The sequence below is a fragment of the Eurytemora carolleeae genome, unplaced genomic scaffold (genome assembly GCF_000591075.1).
Source record: "Eurytemora carolleeae unplaced genomic scaffold, Eaff_2.0 scaffold510, whole genome shotgun sequence".
In the NCBI taxonomy this organism is placed as follows: domain Eukaryota; kingdom Metazoa; phylum Arthropoda; class Copepoda; order Calanoida; family Temoridae; genus Eurytemora; species Eurytemora carolleeae.
Window position 1 is genome coordinate 212985 of NW_019396395.1, and position 16725 is coordinate 229709.

At 30.4% G+C, this 16725-nt stretch overlaps 1 protein-coding gene across 2 annotated transcripts; it reads right to left on the bottom strand.

Moving 5' to 3' along the window:
• Positions 1-8513: 8513 nt before the first annotated feature.
• On the bottom strand, positions 8514-14416 carry LOC111702374 (endoglucanase Z). 2 transcript variants are annotated; one of them, XM_023474039.1, is made up of 9 exons: positions 14288-14416; positions 13878-13940; positions 13193-13288; positions 12591-12688; positions 12187-12240; positions 11447-11527; positions 10025-10129; positions 9096-9176; positions 8514-8637 (listed from the first exon to the last, which is right to left on the bottom strand). In XM_023474039.1, the coding sequence occupies exons 4-9, from the start codon at positions 12666-12668 to the stop codon at positions 8596-8598; spliced, it is 441 nt and encodes a 146-aa protein (XP_023329807.1). In that variant the 5' UTR covers positions 12669-12688; positions 13193-13288; positions 13878-13940; positions 14288-14416; the 3' UTR covers positions 8514-8595. The 2 variants fall into 2 exon arrangements, with proteins under 2 accessions (XP_023329807.1, XP_023329806.1); XM_023474038.1 differs by having other exon boundaries at positions 12591-12659; positions 14288-14415.
• Positions 14417-16725: the final 2309 nt, after the last annotated feature.

The following is a 16725-nucleotide window of genomic DNA, read 5'->3' on the forward strand; positions in this document are numbered from 1 at the left end:
AAAAAGGTAAAAGAACTTTTAAAAAGAATATATTCAAAAGGAAAAGAAAAAAAGAAAATCTCTCTTGTTTTGTTTTATTTTGTTAATTTGACGTTAAAAAATGGTAGATTGGTTGGAAGGTTGCTTAGAAATCCACGAATTTTATTAATTCAAATCAACGAAATGCATGAGAAAATAACAAAAAAGAAACAAAAATGTCTTCACTAAATCGATCTCATTAAATAGCTCTCATTAAATCGATCTCATTAAATCGATCTCATTAAATAGCTCTCATTAAATCGCTCTCATTAAATCGCTCTCATTAAACCGTGATAATAGTTAAAACTTCTATTTCATAATTTTATTTAATTTACTGACAGTTACACAATGGTGTGGGTATTCCCATTATAAATCCAATTAACATTGAACACTAAACAGAAAAAGAATAATTAACACAATATTAAATCAGAGAGAACTAGAGAACTAGAGTACTATAGAACTAGAGACAAAAGAACTAGAGAACCAGAGAACTAGAGAATTAGAGAACTAAAGAACTAAAGAACTAAAGAACTAGAACACTAGAGAATTAGAGAACTAGAGAACTAGAGAACTAGAGAACTATGGAACTAGAGAACTAAAGAACTAGAGAACTAGAGAACTAGAGAACTAGAAAACTAACGAACTAGAGAACTAGAGATCTAGAGAACCAGAGAACTAGAGAACTAGAGAACCAGAGAACTAAAGAACTAGAGAACTAGAGAACTAGAGAACTAAAAAACCAGAGAACTAGAGAACTAGAGAACTAGAGAACTAGAGAACTAGAGCACTATAGAACTAGAGAACTAGAGAACTAGAGAACTAGCGAACTAGAGAACTAAAGAACCAGAGAACTAGAGAACTAGAGAACTAGAAAACTAGAGAACTAGAGAACTAGAGAACTAGAGAGCTGGAAACTAAAGAACTAGAGAACCAGAGAACTAGAGAACTAGAGAACTAGGGAACTAGAGAACTGGAGAACTAAAGAACAAGAGAACTAGAGAACTAGAGAACTAGAGAACTAGAGAACTAGAGAACTAGAGAACTAGTGAACTAGAGAACTATAGAACTAGTGAACTAGAGAACTAGATAACTAGAGATTTAGAGAACTAGCGAACTAGAGAACTAAAGAACCAAAGAACTAGAGAACTAGAAAACTAGAGAACCAGAGAACTAGAAAACTAGAGAACTAGAGAACTAGAGAAGTAGATAACTAGAGAACTAGAGAACTAGATAACTAAAGAATTATAGAACTAGAGAACTATAGAACTAGAGAACTAGAGAACTAGAGAATTAGAGAGTTAGAGAATTAGAGAACTAGAGAACTAGAGAATTAGAGAACTAGAGATCTAGAGAACTAGAGAATTAGGGTACTATAGAACTATAGAACTAGAGAACTACAGAACTAAAGAACCAGAAAACTAGAGAACTAGAGAACTAGAGAACAAGTGAACTAGAGAACTAGAGTATTAGAAAACTAGAGAACCAGAACTAGAGAACTAGAAAACAAGAGAACTAGAAAACAAGAGAACGAGAAAACGAGAGAACAAGAGAACTAGAGAACTTGAGAACTAGAGAATTTATGAATTAGAGAACTAGAGAACTAGAGAAGTAGAGAACTAGAGAACTAGAGAACTAGAGAACCAAAGAACTAGAGAACTAGATAACTAGATAACTAGAGAACTAAAGAACTAGAGAAGTAGAAAACTAGAGAACTAGAGAACGAGAGAACCAGAGATCCAGGAGAACTAGAGACAAATAGAACTTGAGAACTAGAGACAAAAGGAACTAGAATACTAGAGAACTAGAGAACCAAAAAACAATATAAGTGTATGATCTGAAAACCTGGATAACTGAAGGACTAGAGGACTAGAGAACCAGAGGCTGCCTGCAGCCTCCAAAATATAGACGAAAACTAGAATGAGGAAACTAATCAAAACTTATATTTTTATAAAGTAAACTAATGTGGGTGGAAGTTGTTATTGTTTTAATAGAAAGATAAACATTTAATTTATTAAGACACTATATGTAAGGTCCAGTCAACACCAACTCTCATCACAATTACAAAATTTACATTTCGGCGAAGTTTATTTTCAAATACGTGTAACAAATCCTGTATTTGGTTAAGTAAATTCGCAATTTTATGGGGACTTCTACAATGACAGAATTGTTATGAATTGTCAAGGTTATACAGTCCCATTTTTGATCATGAATGATTAATATGAACATGAAATAATAGAAATGGCAAATATGTGGTTCATGTAATTTCAAAATTTTACGGGGACCTCTCTACAATGGCATAGTTTTGATGCTGCTTTTTGGGACCAATAAAGTTTTTTTGTTTTTAGCAGCCTTTTATTTGATGTTGATATTGAAGTGCCGCAATTAAAGATGATGAAAACTCCAATTATGAATTATTTAAATGAAGAAATTATAAGACATGTTTGTCTGCATTGTTTTGTTGTCAGTTAAATTCAAATTCATAGCATGATGATTGTTAATTATCGTGATTGATTCAAAACATAACATTTTGAAATTCAAATCAAATTATTTTTTAATGTTTTTTTAAAGTAATAAGATTAATAAGATAATTGTTAAACACATCATTTCTCCTATCGTTTAATGTTTGGATTTTCGAAATCAAAACCAAGAGATTTAATAACTTCTGTAGTTCCATTTATTTGGTTTAAACTGAACGCATATAAATATTATAAATCTGTTTATTAAATTATGTTACATATATATATATATATATATTTATATATATAATGCTATAATGATAAATATATTCTTTCAATTATTCGTAGTTCATGCAATCTCCATTTTAGCAACAATATCTTGATAAATATAAATAGACATGTATACATACAGGGTGTCCCACGAAACATGACAGTTGGTGAACAGTTTAAAATGTCTTCTTCAATTTATAGTTAAGTTGTTTGATACTAGAGATTATAGTAAAATTGATTTCAAAGTAAAATAAGTTTGAGAAAAATATGTTTTTTTTAACGAGATAAACTGCAAAAAGTCGTTAATATCTAATTCAATATATGGAAGAAGACATTCAAAACTATTCACCAACTGTCATGTTTCGTGGAACACTCTGTATATCTTTAAATATCTGCTTGTACTCAGTCTTTTCAAGGGGTCGTTACAGTACACAAAGTGTGTGTACACAACACGAACAGCTGTCAGGGTCACAAGACATCAGTCTCATCTAAAAACATGATAAATAAAAATGTTACAAAAATTCATTTTACTTCCTTAACTAGACGTATATGTTGACTATGGGCTAAACGGGGAATTAGGTCTTTTTCTAATTTAACATTTTCAATTAACGATCAAATCGTTTAAAACAAAATTAACGAACACAGTTTGACCGATTCTTGAGAAACTGGAACGATCATAAATTAATGAACGAGGAAAGAGCAGTTTTCGAAAAAAACTATATTTTCTCGTTTGCGACTGTTACAAGTTAACGACCAAAACAAGCAAAAAAGTATAATAATATTATAACTTTTTCCTATATATTTTCAATTTTCATAAAACATTTTTAAATGTTGTTCCTAGTTAACTGATTCCACATTTAAAATTTACAACAATCAACTGTTCATAAAATAAAGACATAATAAACGATCAATTATTGTTAATGATCAACAATCGTTAACAATCGGTATAAGTCATGACTTTAAAAAACGAAATAAATAATTGTTAACAAAACATTTTTTTAAACGAACCAACGATCTACCACAAGGCCCTCGTTGGCTAACGTGGGTCTAACTATTCCAAAAACTAAGCAATTGACCAGTTTTAAGTAGAACACCTCTAAATAATAAATAATGATAAACAATAATCAAAAATCAAGATTGAAACAAACTTCAAAAATGAGTTATTATTTATTTGTCTTGTTTTCTATGGGTCTTATTAAAGAAGTGACCGTGAAGACATAGTAGTTGAGCTGAGAATGCAGTATTGTAGAGAAATGGTTTATTTCACCCCTCCATATATGAGAAATTTAAAGATTGAATTTGTGCACCGTAAAAACATCTCATAGGTCTCAAATAAATCCTAGAAATAATTTCTACAAGTCTTCATTCTCAGCTCAATTATCATGTCTAGCCACACACTCCCTTTAAAATACCTGACATGAGGCTGGACCTAGACATGCATCTGCATATTCCTGCTGACATATACACTCTCCAGCCTGATCAAACAAATGGTATACAAGCCCTTTATAAATAGGTTTACAAATCAGTCACAAGAGGTTTACAAAGCCTTTAAAAATAAGTATACAAGACCTTTAAAAATAGATATACAATACACATACCAGCCCTTAAAAAATGTAATACAAACAATTAAAAAATGGTACAGTGAAACCCTTAATAACGAATACATCGAAAGAATTATTCATCAAATGTCGTATTCTTCACTTTCTGATAATGGAATATTGCAGATATTTAGTTTTTTAATTAAATGATTATATGGAACTCTTTAAAACTGTTCCCGCATAATCATGGCTATTTATTTTTTTCGCAAATACTGAAATTTACTTAATATAGTATAAAACTCATTGAAAAATTGTCTAGACGACATTTGATAAATTCTTCTGATGTATTCGTTATTCAGGGTTTCACTGTATATAAACTCTTAAAAGAAGGTAAATAAAAAGACATTTGTATAGATATCCAAACCCTTTAAAAAAGGTATATAAGCCTTTAAACCCATACTATACGAGCACTTTAAAAAAATGGTATTTAAAGCCCTTTTAAGAAAGGTATTTAAACCATCTAAATAATGGTTTGGCTAGTTCAACCACTTTTTCTGTAAGGGCATGTTGAGGCAATACAAAGAGATATTGAGCTTATGGCTGGCTAAGGCTCAAACTAAACTATACCATGACTAATTATGTCTTTGTTAAAACCCCTGTCTTGTAGATTTAATTTTCAAGTTTTACCAAATCATAACCTCAATATTAGAGATAACAAAACTATACTGCTCGTATGCCTTTGCTAAAACCACTGTCATTTAAATTTATTTTTCAAATTAGACCAGCTTTATTGCAATCCAAAATAAGCAAACTCTAAAGCAAAAATTTAACAGGATGTTGCCAAAAACTCTTTAAAGTCTAGGCGGTCGTAAAATATGATGAATTACTTTTATAGTTGTCTAGATATCTGCGTAAATATTACCTCGATATTAGAGATATTCATCCTGTTACAGTGTTCTCTAGGGTCAGCCTTGATCTTTGATATCCAGGTACTGCACCCCAGCAGACACCCAGATAACTCAACACATAAAATCGTTAAAGGGACTGCATGTTGCCGTGATTCATGACCTTTCACACTGTGATCCAAAGGTTTCAAGCTCTTACGCAAAATCGTTAAGAATTCTGTCAATTAATTATTTAAAAAAATAACTAATAAAATGTTCAATTCGTTCTATATAATATCCAACACATAGTATGAGTGAGATAGTTTAAGGTAAAAGGCCAATGCGTTGTGACTCTTTAAATTTGATCCAGTCTCAAATATATTGATGCAACTTCCAATGCACATACCCTAAGTGTCCGTTCAACAAGTAACATGCCGTAACCCTTGAAACCTAGCTTTGTCTATAAGTCAAAATCGATGTTTGATATTTTTGATAACTTTTAAATGCAAGATCTTGCGAATTTGAGAGAATTTGATCTTTTAAGACACAAAAAAAGTCCTACACAGCTAATAGAGTGCCTTTGAGAATCTGGCATGTAAATAATTTTCTTTTAATTTTTATCCAATTTTTTTCCAAATATTTTCTTTACCCTGTGGCTGGGTTTATGAGATGGATTTGACAGTTAATTTAAAGAAGATTGCTGTATTTGATAAAAAAAAAATATTACATATGGGAGAAACATAACACAGGTATAGATCATTTCTAATTGATTCGTGTTTTAAACAATTATTAGTCAAGTTTTTAATTTAGAGGAAGCTCCATAAAAATCTACAAAACTAAATACTTAAATATTACTTTATACCTTACTACAATGAGAACTAAAAAACTCTTGAATAAGAAGAGGAGTAAATAATAACTTTAAATAATGACTTTAAATAGTCCATTGAACATAACACACAGAAAGCAGTAAGCAGACCCATTTCACTTAATACGTGATTTTAAAGTAACTGCAGAAAATCTGTTTGCTTTGTAACAACACAGATCTTTACAGTTTTGAAAACTATGCGTCAACATAATAAGACCGGACTTACTTTTAACGTCTTTGGGCCTTTACACTTGTTAGATATTATCAAAGGGATTGCAGCAGTAATTTCAAGAGAATAAAGAATGGCATTTACAAAAGTACTCGTTAACTCTTGGAACTCACTTTTCTTCTTTAAAGGGACTATAAGGGAAAGAGGAAAGGGGGCATAGGCTGAAACCTGAGATGCTCAGGAGTAGAACGATACCTATAATACATCTATCTGATGTTCCTGTCTCGATAAATTGACATAAAACTGTGCCAAAATTATACCGAAACGTAAATATGTAAGATATACGTCCGTATCACCAGAACTCCCTCCAATGGCAGTGCATTAAACTGGTCACGTGATACAGACGGAGACACATGACAATAATACTGCACTGTCATTGGTTGGAGTTCTGGTGACATGTTCCGGACGCATAAATAATAATAGGAACACAATTGAGTTTCTCAGGCTCCTCTGGGATATCGTTGTTTACAGATTGCTGCGTATTTGTAAAATTAGATCTGTTTAATACTGCGAATCTTACATATATACGTTTTGGTATAATTTTGACACAGTTTTATATCAATTTCTCGAGACAGGAACATCAGATAGAACTCTTATATGTCTCAATCAACTCCATGAGATTCTTAGGTTTCAGCCTATACCCCTTTTCATTTTTCCTTTACAGTCCCTTTAAGAAAAATAATATCAAAGTCATCTTTTCACAGACTAAGGTTAAGAGGGTACCATTGCCAATCAAACAGGTCATTCTATATACTGTGCTAGTCATTTGAAATATGTGTACAGTCCTTTATAAATATTCACCTCTATAAGTATAAGAGCCGAGTATGTAAAGGTGAGGTGCATGTTTACTTCTTCATTTTCATCTAGTCAACTAATAAGTAAATTCAATTCAGCTGACTAGGCTATTATTATTGTTTTCAAAAGAAGATCAAACAAAAATGTTTTAAAAATTCATAATATTTTTAAACTCATTTTATGTATCTATATAAATAATAAAACGGTTCAAGAAAAAAAATATTTTAAAAAACCTCCTTAAAAAAAACAAGAGAATTAAAAAAAATATATGATAGCAAATATGGTATATATACCCTCATAAAACTCGTAATAATAATCAGTAATCACAAAGGAAATAATTCTTGAAATATTTAAGGCCTATATCTTTCCAGCTGATGGTGTAAACCTTTGGAATTTCAAACTTAAATTATTTGATCTAATAGAATTTAAAATATCTAAGGTCACCGCATTGGGTTGCTCAGATATAGGGGTTAGAAAATCTGAGTTTGTGGCAAAGACTCAACTCCTTTACTTGTATAATTCGTCTGAATTTGAAATAAAAATCAAACATGAAAATAAAATAAAATATTCCCATTAAAAAACGTAAAGTGCTTTGTTTGTAAATAATTTCAGATCTAAGGATCAATCAGGTTTCATAAAAAGGAATTTAAAAACAAATCCCTGATATAATTAGTTTAGAAATATGGTAACTGTAGTCAAAGTCTGTTTTCAAAACAATGTAATGAATTCAGCTTCCAGTGGTAAAGCCAAAGATTACTTAACAATAACAGACAGAACACTAGATGTCGTCTTTTCAAGATTTAGGTGTATTTCGTTCACAATAACCCTGAGGCAGAAGCTCAAAGGAGCTACCAGTATGCTTTCTCTCTGTATGTTTTTTCAATGCAGCATGCGCGTAACTCCTTCGGGCTTCTGCCTCAGGGTTGTTGCAAACGAAAAGTCCTTTAATCTTGAAAAGACGACGTCTAGTGTTCTATCTGTTATGGTTAATACTCTATGGGTAAATCATATTCCAGCTACGGNGAAGTCAAAAAAAATATTATATTCTTTTAAATAACCTATTTCTTTCTTTAGAATTAATTTTAAGCAGACGTTAAACAATCTTTCCATAAATATTTCTATGGTGCAATAAAGTTAAATATAATTTGACTGCTAATGAATCATCGACAGTACAATAATATTGTGTGCTGTTCTGTTCTACTAGACTAATAACCTTCTAATTAAATTTACATCACGCTTATGCAACTTCAGATTTGTTAATTATTCAAAAGAAATTATTCAAATGGGGAAGAAAAGTGTTAATTCACCAGTGGAACGAATAAATAAATAATATCAAAAAGAAAAACTTCTTTTTATAAAGTTTGTTGATATGAAATAAAATATAAAACCGCATCAAAAAAAATATACATAGTAGAACATGCTTCAAATAGTTTTTAGTTTAATACGTATCAATCTACATTTAAATTTTGTGCAAATTTTTAATTTTAAAAATTGTAATTATGTAAAGTTACATATAATTATGTATACAAAATATAACATTTTATAATCCAAATGCTATCTGGAAGAGTCCTGCTACAGCTCCCTGCAAAAAATAAAATTAAAAGATATTTTTAATTAAGCAAATTCAAACTTAATGTTTTATATTATTAGTTCAAAAACATCAAGGCTTTTTGGATTTTTTTGTATGATACATAATGTAAATTGCTATATTAACGTAAACACTAATCTTTTTTGATTGATGCTTTTGACTGACAAATTCTGTGAGTGTAAATATTTTGCTTAATAATGAAAAAATAAAAGCAAAAAATCATTAAATGATATAATCATATAACTTTTTAAGATATAAAATATTGATCATTAAAAGAATGGCAATGGAATTTATATGAACTGGTTAAGTTCTTGAAAATATGAAAAAGATGAAAAGTTTAAAGGCATTAATGAAATGTACCAGGGTCAAATATTAAATAATTACTGATAAATTGTAGAACTTATCAGTCTATCTACTTCAAATAATTATTTTATAACTAATTGATTTATAACCTGAAACCCTGCATTGTAGTCCAAAGAAACCTCGTTAGAAATATAATCTGATCTGTCATCTTCATAAACATCATCAGCTTTCTAATAAAATATAATCTGATCTGTCGTCTTCATAAACATCATCAGCTTTTTAATAAAATATAATCTGTTTTGTCGTCTTTATAAACATCATCAGCTTTCTAATAAAATATAATCTGATCTGTCGTCTTCATAAACATAATCAGCCTTATAATAAAATATAATCTATTCTGTCGTCTTCATAAACATAATCAGCTTTCTAATAAAATATAATCTGTTCTGTCGTCTTCATAAACATCATCAGCTTTCTAATAAAATATAATCTGTTCTGTCGTCTTCATAAACATAATCAGCCTTATAATAAAATATAATCTATTCTGTCGTCTTCATAAACATAATCAGCTTTCTAATAAAATATAATCTGTTCTGTCGTCTTCATAAACATCATCAGCTTTCTAATAAAATATAATCTGTTCTGTCGTCTTCATAAACACCATCAGCTTTTTAATAAAATATAAACTGTTCTGTCGTCTTCATAAACACCATCAGCTTTTTAATAAAATATAAACTGTTCTGCCGTCTTCATAAACACCATCAGCTTTCTAATAAATATAATCTGTTCTGTCGTCTTCATAAACACCATCAGCTTTTTAATAAAATATAATCTTTTCTGTCGTCATCATACTGTGCATATTGTAAGTAAAAATCATGAAAAAAAGACAATCAATCAACCAATTTTAAATGTAGTATATGTTTATAATATCATTCATTCATGATCAGACAAAGGTTCAAAGATGAATTTGATTTAATTAGAAATTAGAAATTAGAAATCTTTAGTTCCTTGAAAACGTCAAAAATCAACCAAACAAAATAAATACCCATTTCTAACAAAGGACGATGTTTGTATTTACCCTAGGTCCTCCAACTAGTGCTCCAAGAAGAAGATGAGGGTTAGGACCTCCTGCACTAAATGTCTCCCAGGTGCAGGCAGTTGGTGGCGAGGGACAAGCAGACGCCTGAAATATTAGATACAGTATAACCCACAAAGAATACAACTTTAAAGGGACAAGACAAGTTAGACGACAATCGAAAATAATCAATTTTTTCAGTTAAAATTTAAAAGTTGAGAATGATCAAAAATGGCGATTTTCATAGTTTAACGCTAAAACTATTAATAGGAACTAGTGAACTAAATTACAAATAGATTTGAATATCAAATAGCTTGATTTAAATGATGTGACTAGATGTCCGTCACACATTGAATGTCAATTATATAAATATAAATTAATGTATAATGTAGATTATAAGGGTGTCCCAGGAAACATGACAGTTGGTGAATAGTTTTGAATGTCTTCTTCCATATACTATATTAGATATTAAAGACTTTTTGCAGTTAATTTAGTTTAAAAAAACTTTACTCAAATATATTTTACTTTGAAATCAAATTTACCATAATATGGATGCCATTATATATTTATAACTTGAAATATTATGGAAGAAGACATTTTAAACTATTCACCAGCTGTCATGTTTCGTGGGACAACAGCTGTAGTTGCAAAATGACGAAAATATGTGTATTGTAAAGTGTATCGTATGATTTTTAAAGAATGAACAATAGAAATTTTAAGTGCTATGTAACGTATGAGAGCTAAAAGTGCAGTATTGTAGAGAAAACTTTAGGTGTACAATATGTAAAACAGAGCGTAATTAGCTGTTTGTAACATTCCACCAGTTATTTCAGCCAGCAGAAGAAACGAATTTTTTACAATTATTTAATAACCTGGACAAAACATGTTAAAGCATATAATTTATAAACTAATTTGCTGTTTAGGAACAAATTTCCCAAAAGATTTTTTAATGAATTGTCCATAGTAGAACTATGGAATCGATAATTTCTCTAATTTTTTTTACAAAATGTCGTCACTACAATTAAAATAAAGAAAACCTCCAACAAGCGACCCTAGCTGAAAGAATTTGCATAAACCTCATAGATTTATAAATTGATTTTAATAATTTATTTCCAATAATAGATGTTCATTATTTTTCTTAACCTATTCCTATGCATGCAACTAGTGTGTAGAATAAATAGTTTCTTTTAGTATTTGTACATTATATTTCAAATTGTAAAAAAACGTTCTTCTGCGGGCTGAAACAACTGGTGAAATATTCCGCTCTTCTTTAAGAATTGTACACCGAAAAAATGTCTCATTGGTATCAAATAAATCTAAAAGTTTTTCGTTACAATATTTCATTCTCAGTTCAAATATGTTACTAAGGTGGTCTCTCCCTTAATAGAGAAAAATTCAAAACTTAAAAAAGAGAATTTACTAAACCTTGTGATGTGGTCTTGTAGGATAGTTTTCTCCAAACCCAACCACAAAACTTCTACCACCATCACCCAGGATGTATCCAATCTAGAGACAAAATAAAGCACTCTTTTCCAAAGTCATAAGTCAAAAGTGAGGCCCGATAAATTGTGGAAGGGTAAGACGACATTCTATCCATCTTATGGGTATTCAGAGTTATTAAATAACAAACGCTTTACCAGTTACCTTGATCATTCCGGAGTTATATGAAGAACTAGAGCTGAAGTACCCGGTGTTGCCCATAGAGAAATTTAAAAAAATCGAATTTAAAGAAAATTTAATTTGAAAAAGAAAATTCGAATTATTTTAATTTATATGAACCCCATGCAGGGTATTCCATGGGTTCCTTCAAAAATTTCAACTAATTTGGTCCAGCTGTTTGGCCAGCTAAAGTGTTTCTTCGTCCTATAAGGACTCATCAATATGGCTCAATTCATCAGTTTTTTATTTTGCAGTTGGCGGGGCTTGAACCGTGAATCCTTGGATTACAAATCAAACACGCTATAACCACTGCTCCGCCAAACTCTGATTATTAGTTAATAATGAAAAAGCGACCAGAGAGCTTAACCAACTGATTACAAGTTGAGGGCCTTACATAACGATGATTAGATATACCTATGCATTACCACAAAGTCCTCAAGTTGTGTTTATATATATATATATATATATATCAATTGATATTTGTTTATAGTTCATTAAAATGTAACCTGCTCTTTTGCAAAATCAAGAAAATCCTCATTTCCCAGGCCAGCTGAATACGCCTGAACAAATCGACTTTTAGCAGTACTTTGCTTTGCAGCAGACTTTTAATTCATAACTGAAATTTGAAATTTTGTTTCATTTTTGGAGGGACCGTTTGAACGTAATTGTATGTAAACCCCTTTTGTAGATACTGGCATGCACATCCTTAAATTTGCCCTTAACTTGCGAATAAATGTGGGATTTTGAATGAAATTGTCAGAATTGAACACGTTTTAAGACACCTAGGATGCCTTACTTTTGTTACTCAGATTAAGATTAAAAGGGTACCATTGTAAATTAGGCATGTCATCTTTAATATGTGGTGTCACTTAGAATTAAGTTCACTGTCCCCTTAAAAGGTACAATTTACCTGTATACAAATAAAAGCAAAGTTAGCAGCGTATCTGTTCGAGCCCCATTCATACAGATGAACTTGACTCTGAAACATTCATACAGATGAACTTGACCCTAAAACATTCATGCCGATGAACTTGACTCTGAAACATTTAATCTTAGAAAAAGAACTGACTATTTACCTCAAACTCTAATTTTCAAATCTTCAAATTTAAACAACCTGATGTAAGCACTTTTTATGACTAATACTAGTCTCATATTATGTATATCCCGATGGCTAGATAAAAAAAGTGTGTGCACTTTAAATTTGAAGATCAATGCTTAATCTCTTCATTTTTAGTTATTATCCTTCTGATGAAAGCTCCCTAAACCTCTACATTGACCGGGTACGATAACCATGTGGTATATCGAAAAAAGAATAAATTAATCTGCAGATTAGAAAAGATCAAGATCAAACATTGATCTCTATATCCACAATACTAGAGTTTGCAGGTCTGGATCATAGGTCTGGTCTATTCAAGACCATGACTTCTGCTAGATAAATGTTTAAAGTAGAAAATATCAAAAGTTTAAACAGTTGGTTTCGTTTTCATTTGAATATTTTTGCTATTAGGATACCTTTGGTGATCTAGGGAGGTTGTGGATAGCATTGTTACAAAACTTCTCAACTGCTGTACCGTACTGCATATCCTTAGTGAGAGTGTACAGCAACAACTATAAACACAAAAAAGCTACTTTATATAAGGTGTTTCTGGCTGAAACTCTTATTAAATGAATGAAATACTTTATCGACGGACGTTGTTTATATTAATACTAGCATATTTTTCATATAATAGCGTTTATTTTTATATTAATACTAGCATATTTCTCATATAATAGCGTTTATTTTTATATTAATACTAGCATATTTTTCATATAATAGCGTTTATTTTTATATTAATACTAGCATATTTCTCATATAATAGCGTTTATTTTTATATTAATACTAGCATATTTCTCATATAATAGCGTTTATTTTTATATTAATACTAGCATATTTCTCATATATTAGCGTTTATTTTTAACATATTTTCTTCTGTTCATTGGTTTGCCATAAAATAAAATAAAATACAGGGTGTCCCACGAAACATGACGATTGAGCGACAATTTGAATATCTTCTTTGACCTTTAGAAATAATTTGCTGCATTCATTTGTCAATCTAATTTCTAGTGACATTCTAGTGTTAACAATTACAAAATTACAATACATCGAATTTAAAAATGGGGCAAGACAATTATAAGAATGAAAGAAAAAGAATATCACCTGGGCTCCAACCTGTTTATCTGCCCAGCTAAACTCACTACAATTCGAATTAAGGGGGAATTCCTAAACATATTTCAAATTGGGGAAAAAACTGTTTAAATTTTATTTTTTAAGTAATTAAAAACCAATTTTTATACGTTAAAAATTAGGACGATTTTTTAAAAAACCAATAAGTTTTTAATTTCTTTTAGAATTTATTTTGAAGGAGAACAAGATTTAAACTGGCAACTTTGTATTTGCCCCCAATTTGATGATTTAAAAACTCCAAAACTATAATTTTTCTCTTCAAGCCAACATTCCTGAAATAACTCTTTATAGAAATGATCTTAGAAAAGGGGGGGGGGGCTGTTTTTCAACGATATATGCACCCTTTGAATTGTAATCTAAAGGAAATATAAATAATTTTCCACCTGAATAAGTTTGTTTACAGTGTCTAGGTACAAAGTGTTATTCGTTGCTTTGAATAACCAGGCTGAAGCCCACTGTAATTCATCAGAATATGATTCAGATCTAAAACCAAATTAAATTATATATTTTTCAACACTAGAAACTAGCATAATAAATGTATAAAATTCTGCATAGATAGCTTAAATGTTTTTTTTCACAAAGCCCAACCCTGATATCCTTGAAATTTTTACATTTATTTTTAAATATATGTTTGAAAAAATGAATGAAATAATTTTCTTTCTTCTTGATTCTTCATGTGCAGAATAGCATGCCTGATTTAAAATGGTCTAGTATCCTTTAAACCTCTTTCAGTAAACTGCATTAATCACTTTTTGAGAAATAAACTGAAATAAAATAAAATGTCAGCTATAAAACTAATTGGATATCTTAATAATCCTTGATCGACAAAATCTCAAATATTCTCCGCTCAAACACCATATATAGTAAATAGGGCAATGCCACTCTTTCAAATGGAGGTCTTATTGAAGTTACGTATTCAATCCAAGAATAGGTTTGGGCAGTATTTGAAACTTTTCAAAACTGGATTTTCTACGAGTTTGCTAGTATACACTTTTCAAAATTGAATTTTCTACGAGTTTGCTAGTATACACTTTTCAAAATTGTATTTTCTACGAGTTTGCTAGTATACACTTTTCAAAATTGTATTTTCTACGAGTTTGCTAGTATACACTTTCAAAAATTGTATTTTCTACGAGTTTGCTAGTATACACTTTTCAAAATTGGATTTTCTACGAGTTTGCTAACATACACTTTTCAAAATTATATTTTCTACGAGTTTACTAGTATACACTTTTCAAAATTGGATTTTCTACGAGTTTGCTAGTGTACACTTTTCAAAATTGGATTTTCTACGAGTTTGCTAGTATACTTTTTTCAAAATTGGATTTTCTACGAGTTTGCTAGTATACACTTTTCAAAATTGGATTTTATACATAAATGTTAAAACATGTTTCATAATGGATGAACCATTGAGCAAATAATTAATTTGTTTTTAATGGCTAGACATGTTGGTGATAAGATTATGATGATGATGACCATCTTAGATTCTTGGAATGCGCTTCTATATTTAGCCACTGAATTGTACTTTGAATTTGCACAGGAGCTCTAGACTAGATATATATCCCATCCCATTAAAAAACTATAAAATATAGTCAATCATGGGACGGGACTAATCCCAGTACATTATTAGGATAAGGTGGGCTTTTGTGAATTTACCAGATCATTCCCAATTCCCGAGTTTGTGATGCTTATTGTACCTGAGTTAAGCAACAACTAGTTCACCTTTAAATAATATTAATTTGTATACCCTATAATTAATCAAGTTCAAAAATAAGATATTTTTCTCTGTGTACACGCTCAGATCATGTTTGTTTAGGTTGCCCAGTGATAACTTTGTTACCAAGGATAGATTGTCTGCAGTGGAGTGTGCTTGTGTAACATCCACATATTTTCTCAAGAGCCTTGATAGCTATAAGACTTCAATATTTAACCACTAGAGATATTAAGTCTTAAGACAAATATGAGATATTTACTTTCCAAGAAAAGATTGGTTGGTAACACAAGTATTAGAGAAGAGTAAAATCATGCATATATGGTAATTTACTAGGAAGGAACTGGACTATTTGGGTTCCCTCGGAAGAACCAAAGATTGAGATTTGATTGTACTATAAGGCAGAAAATTATGTATTTACCAAAATGTTACCCGTTAAAATTACTATTTGACTCATTTTTTGTGAAAGTAGACAACAAGAAGGTGAGTATTATGTTTCAAATGTTGTTGTAAAATATGAAATAAAAATTCAAGACTGCAGACAGTGCCATAATTGGACAAACATTAAGATTTTATAAAAACTATTAACCTTCTTTTGAAAAAAAAAACAATTCTTTCTAAAATATGTATTCGAAATTTGTTTTCTCTTAATTTCTAACACAATATCTCATTTCTATAGACTGTGAAGCAAAAGTTAAATTTTGAATGTTGTTGTAAGTCTATGGTATCCCTTAGAAAAGGGAATCTAAATTTAAAACTAATCTAAAGGGTAACTAAACTCCCAGAGAAAAATTACTTATTACATAAGCAAGAATTTAGAAAACATTTATTGATCAACAAAAACTAATACACTTTTCTGAATAGTTATATTTCCTTCAAACAATTCATCAATAAATATTTTCAACTTTACCCTATTCCTGCGGGGGGGGGGGTCCATTTGACCACCCTCTGTGATTTTTTTTACATAACTTAACCCTATCCCTGCTGGGGTACTTGAAAACCAGGATACGCTGGGGGGGGGTCAATTTGACCCCCCCCTCTAAATCCCATGTTTGATGTTCAAATATGACAAATGATACATCATTGGAAAGTTCTTGTGCTCTACTTTTA

Coding starts and splice junctions, on each gene's coding strand:
- LOC111702374 (XM_023474038.1), bottom strand. CDS start 13,261: ATGCAGTACGGTACAGCAGTTGAGAAGTTTTGTAACAATGCTATCCAC. Junction 11,528..12,186: donor TTGATTTTGCAAAAGAGCAG/GTTACATTTTAA, acceptor TTTTGTCTCTAG/ATTGGATACATCCTGGGTGA. Junction 8,638..9,095: donor ACTACAATGCAGGGTTTCAG/GTTATAAATCAA, acceptor TATTTTTTGCAG/GGAGCTGTAGCAGGACTCTT.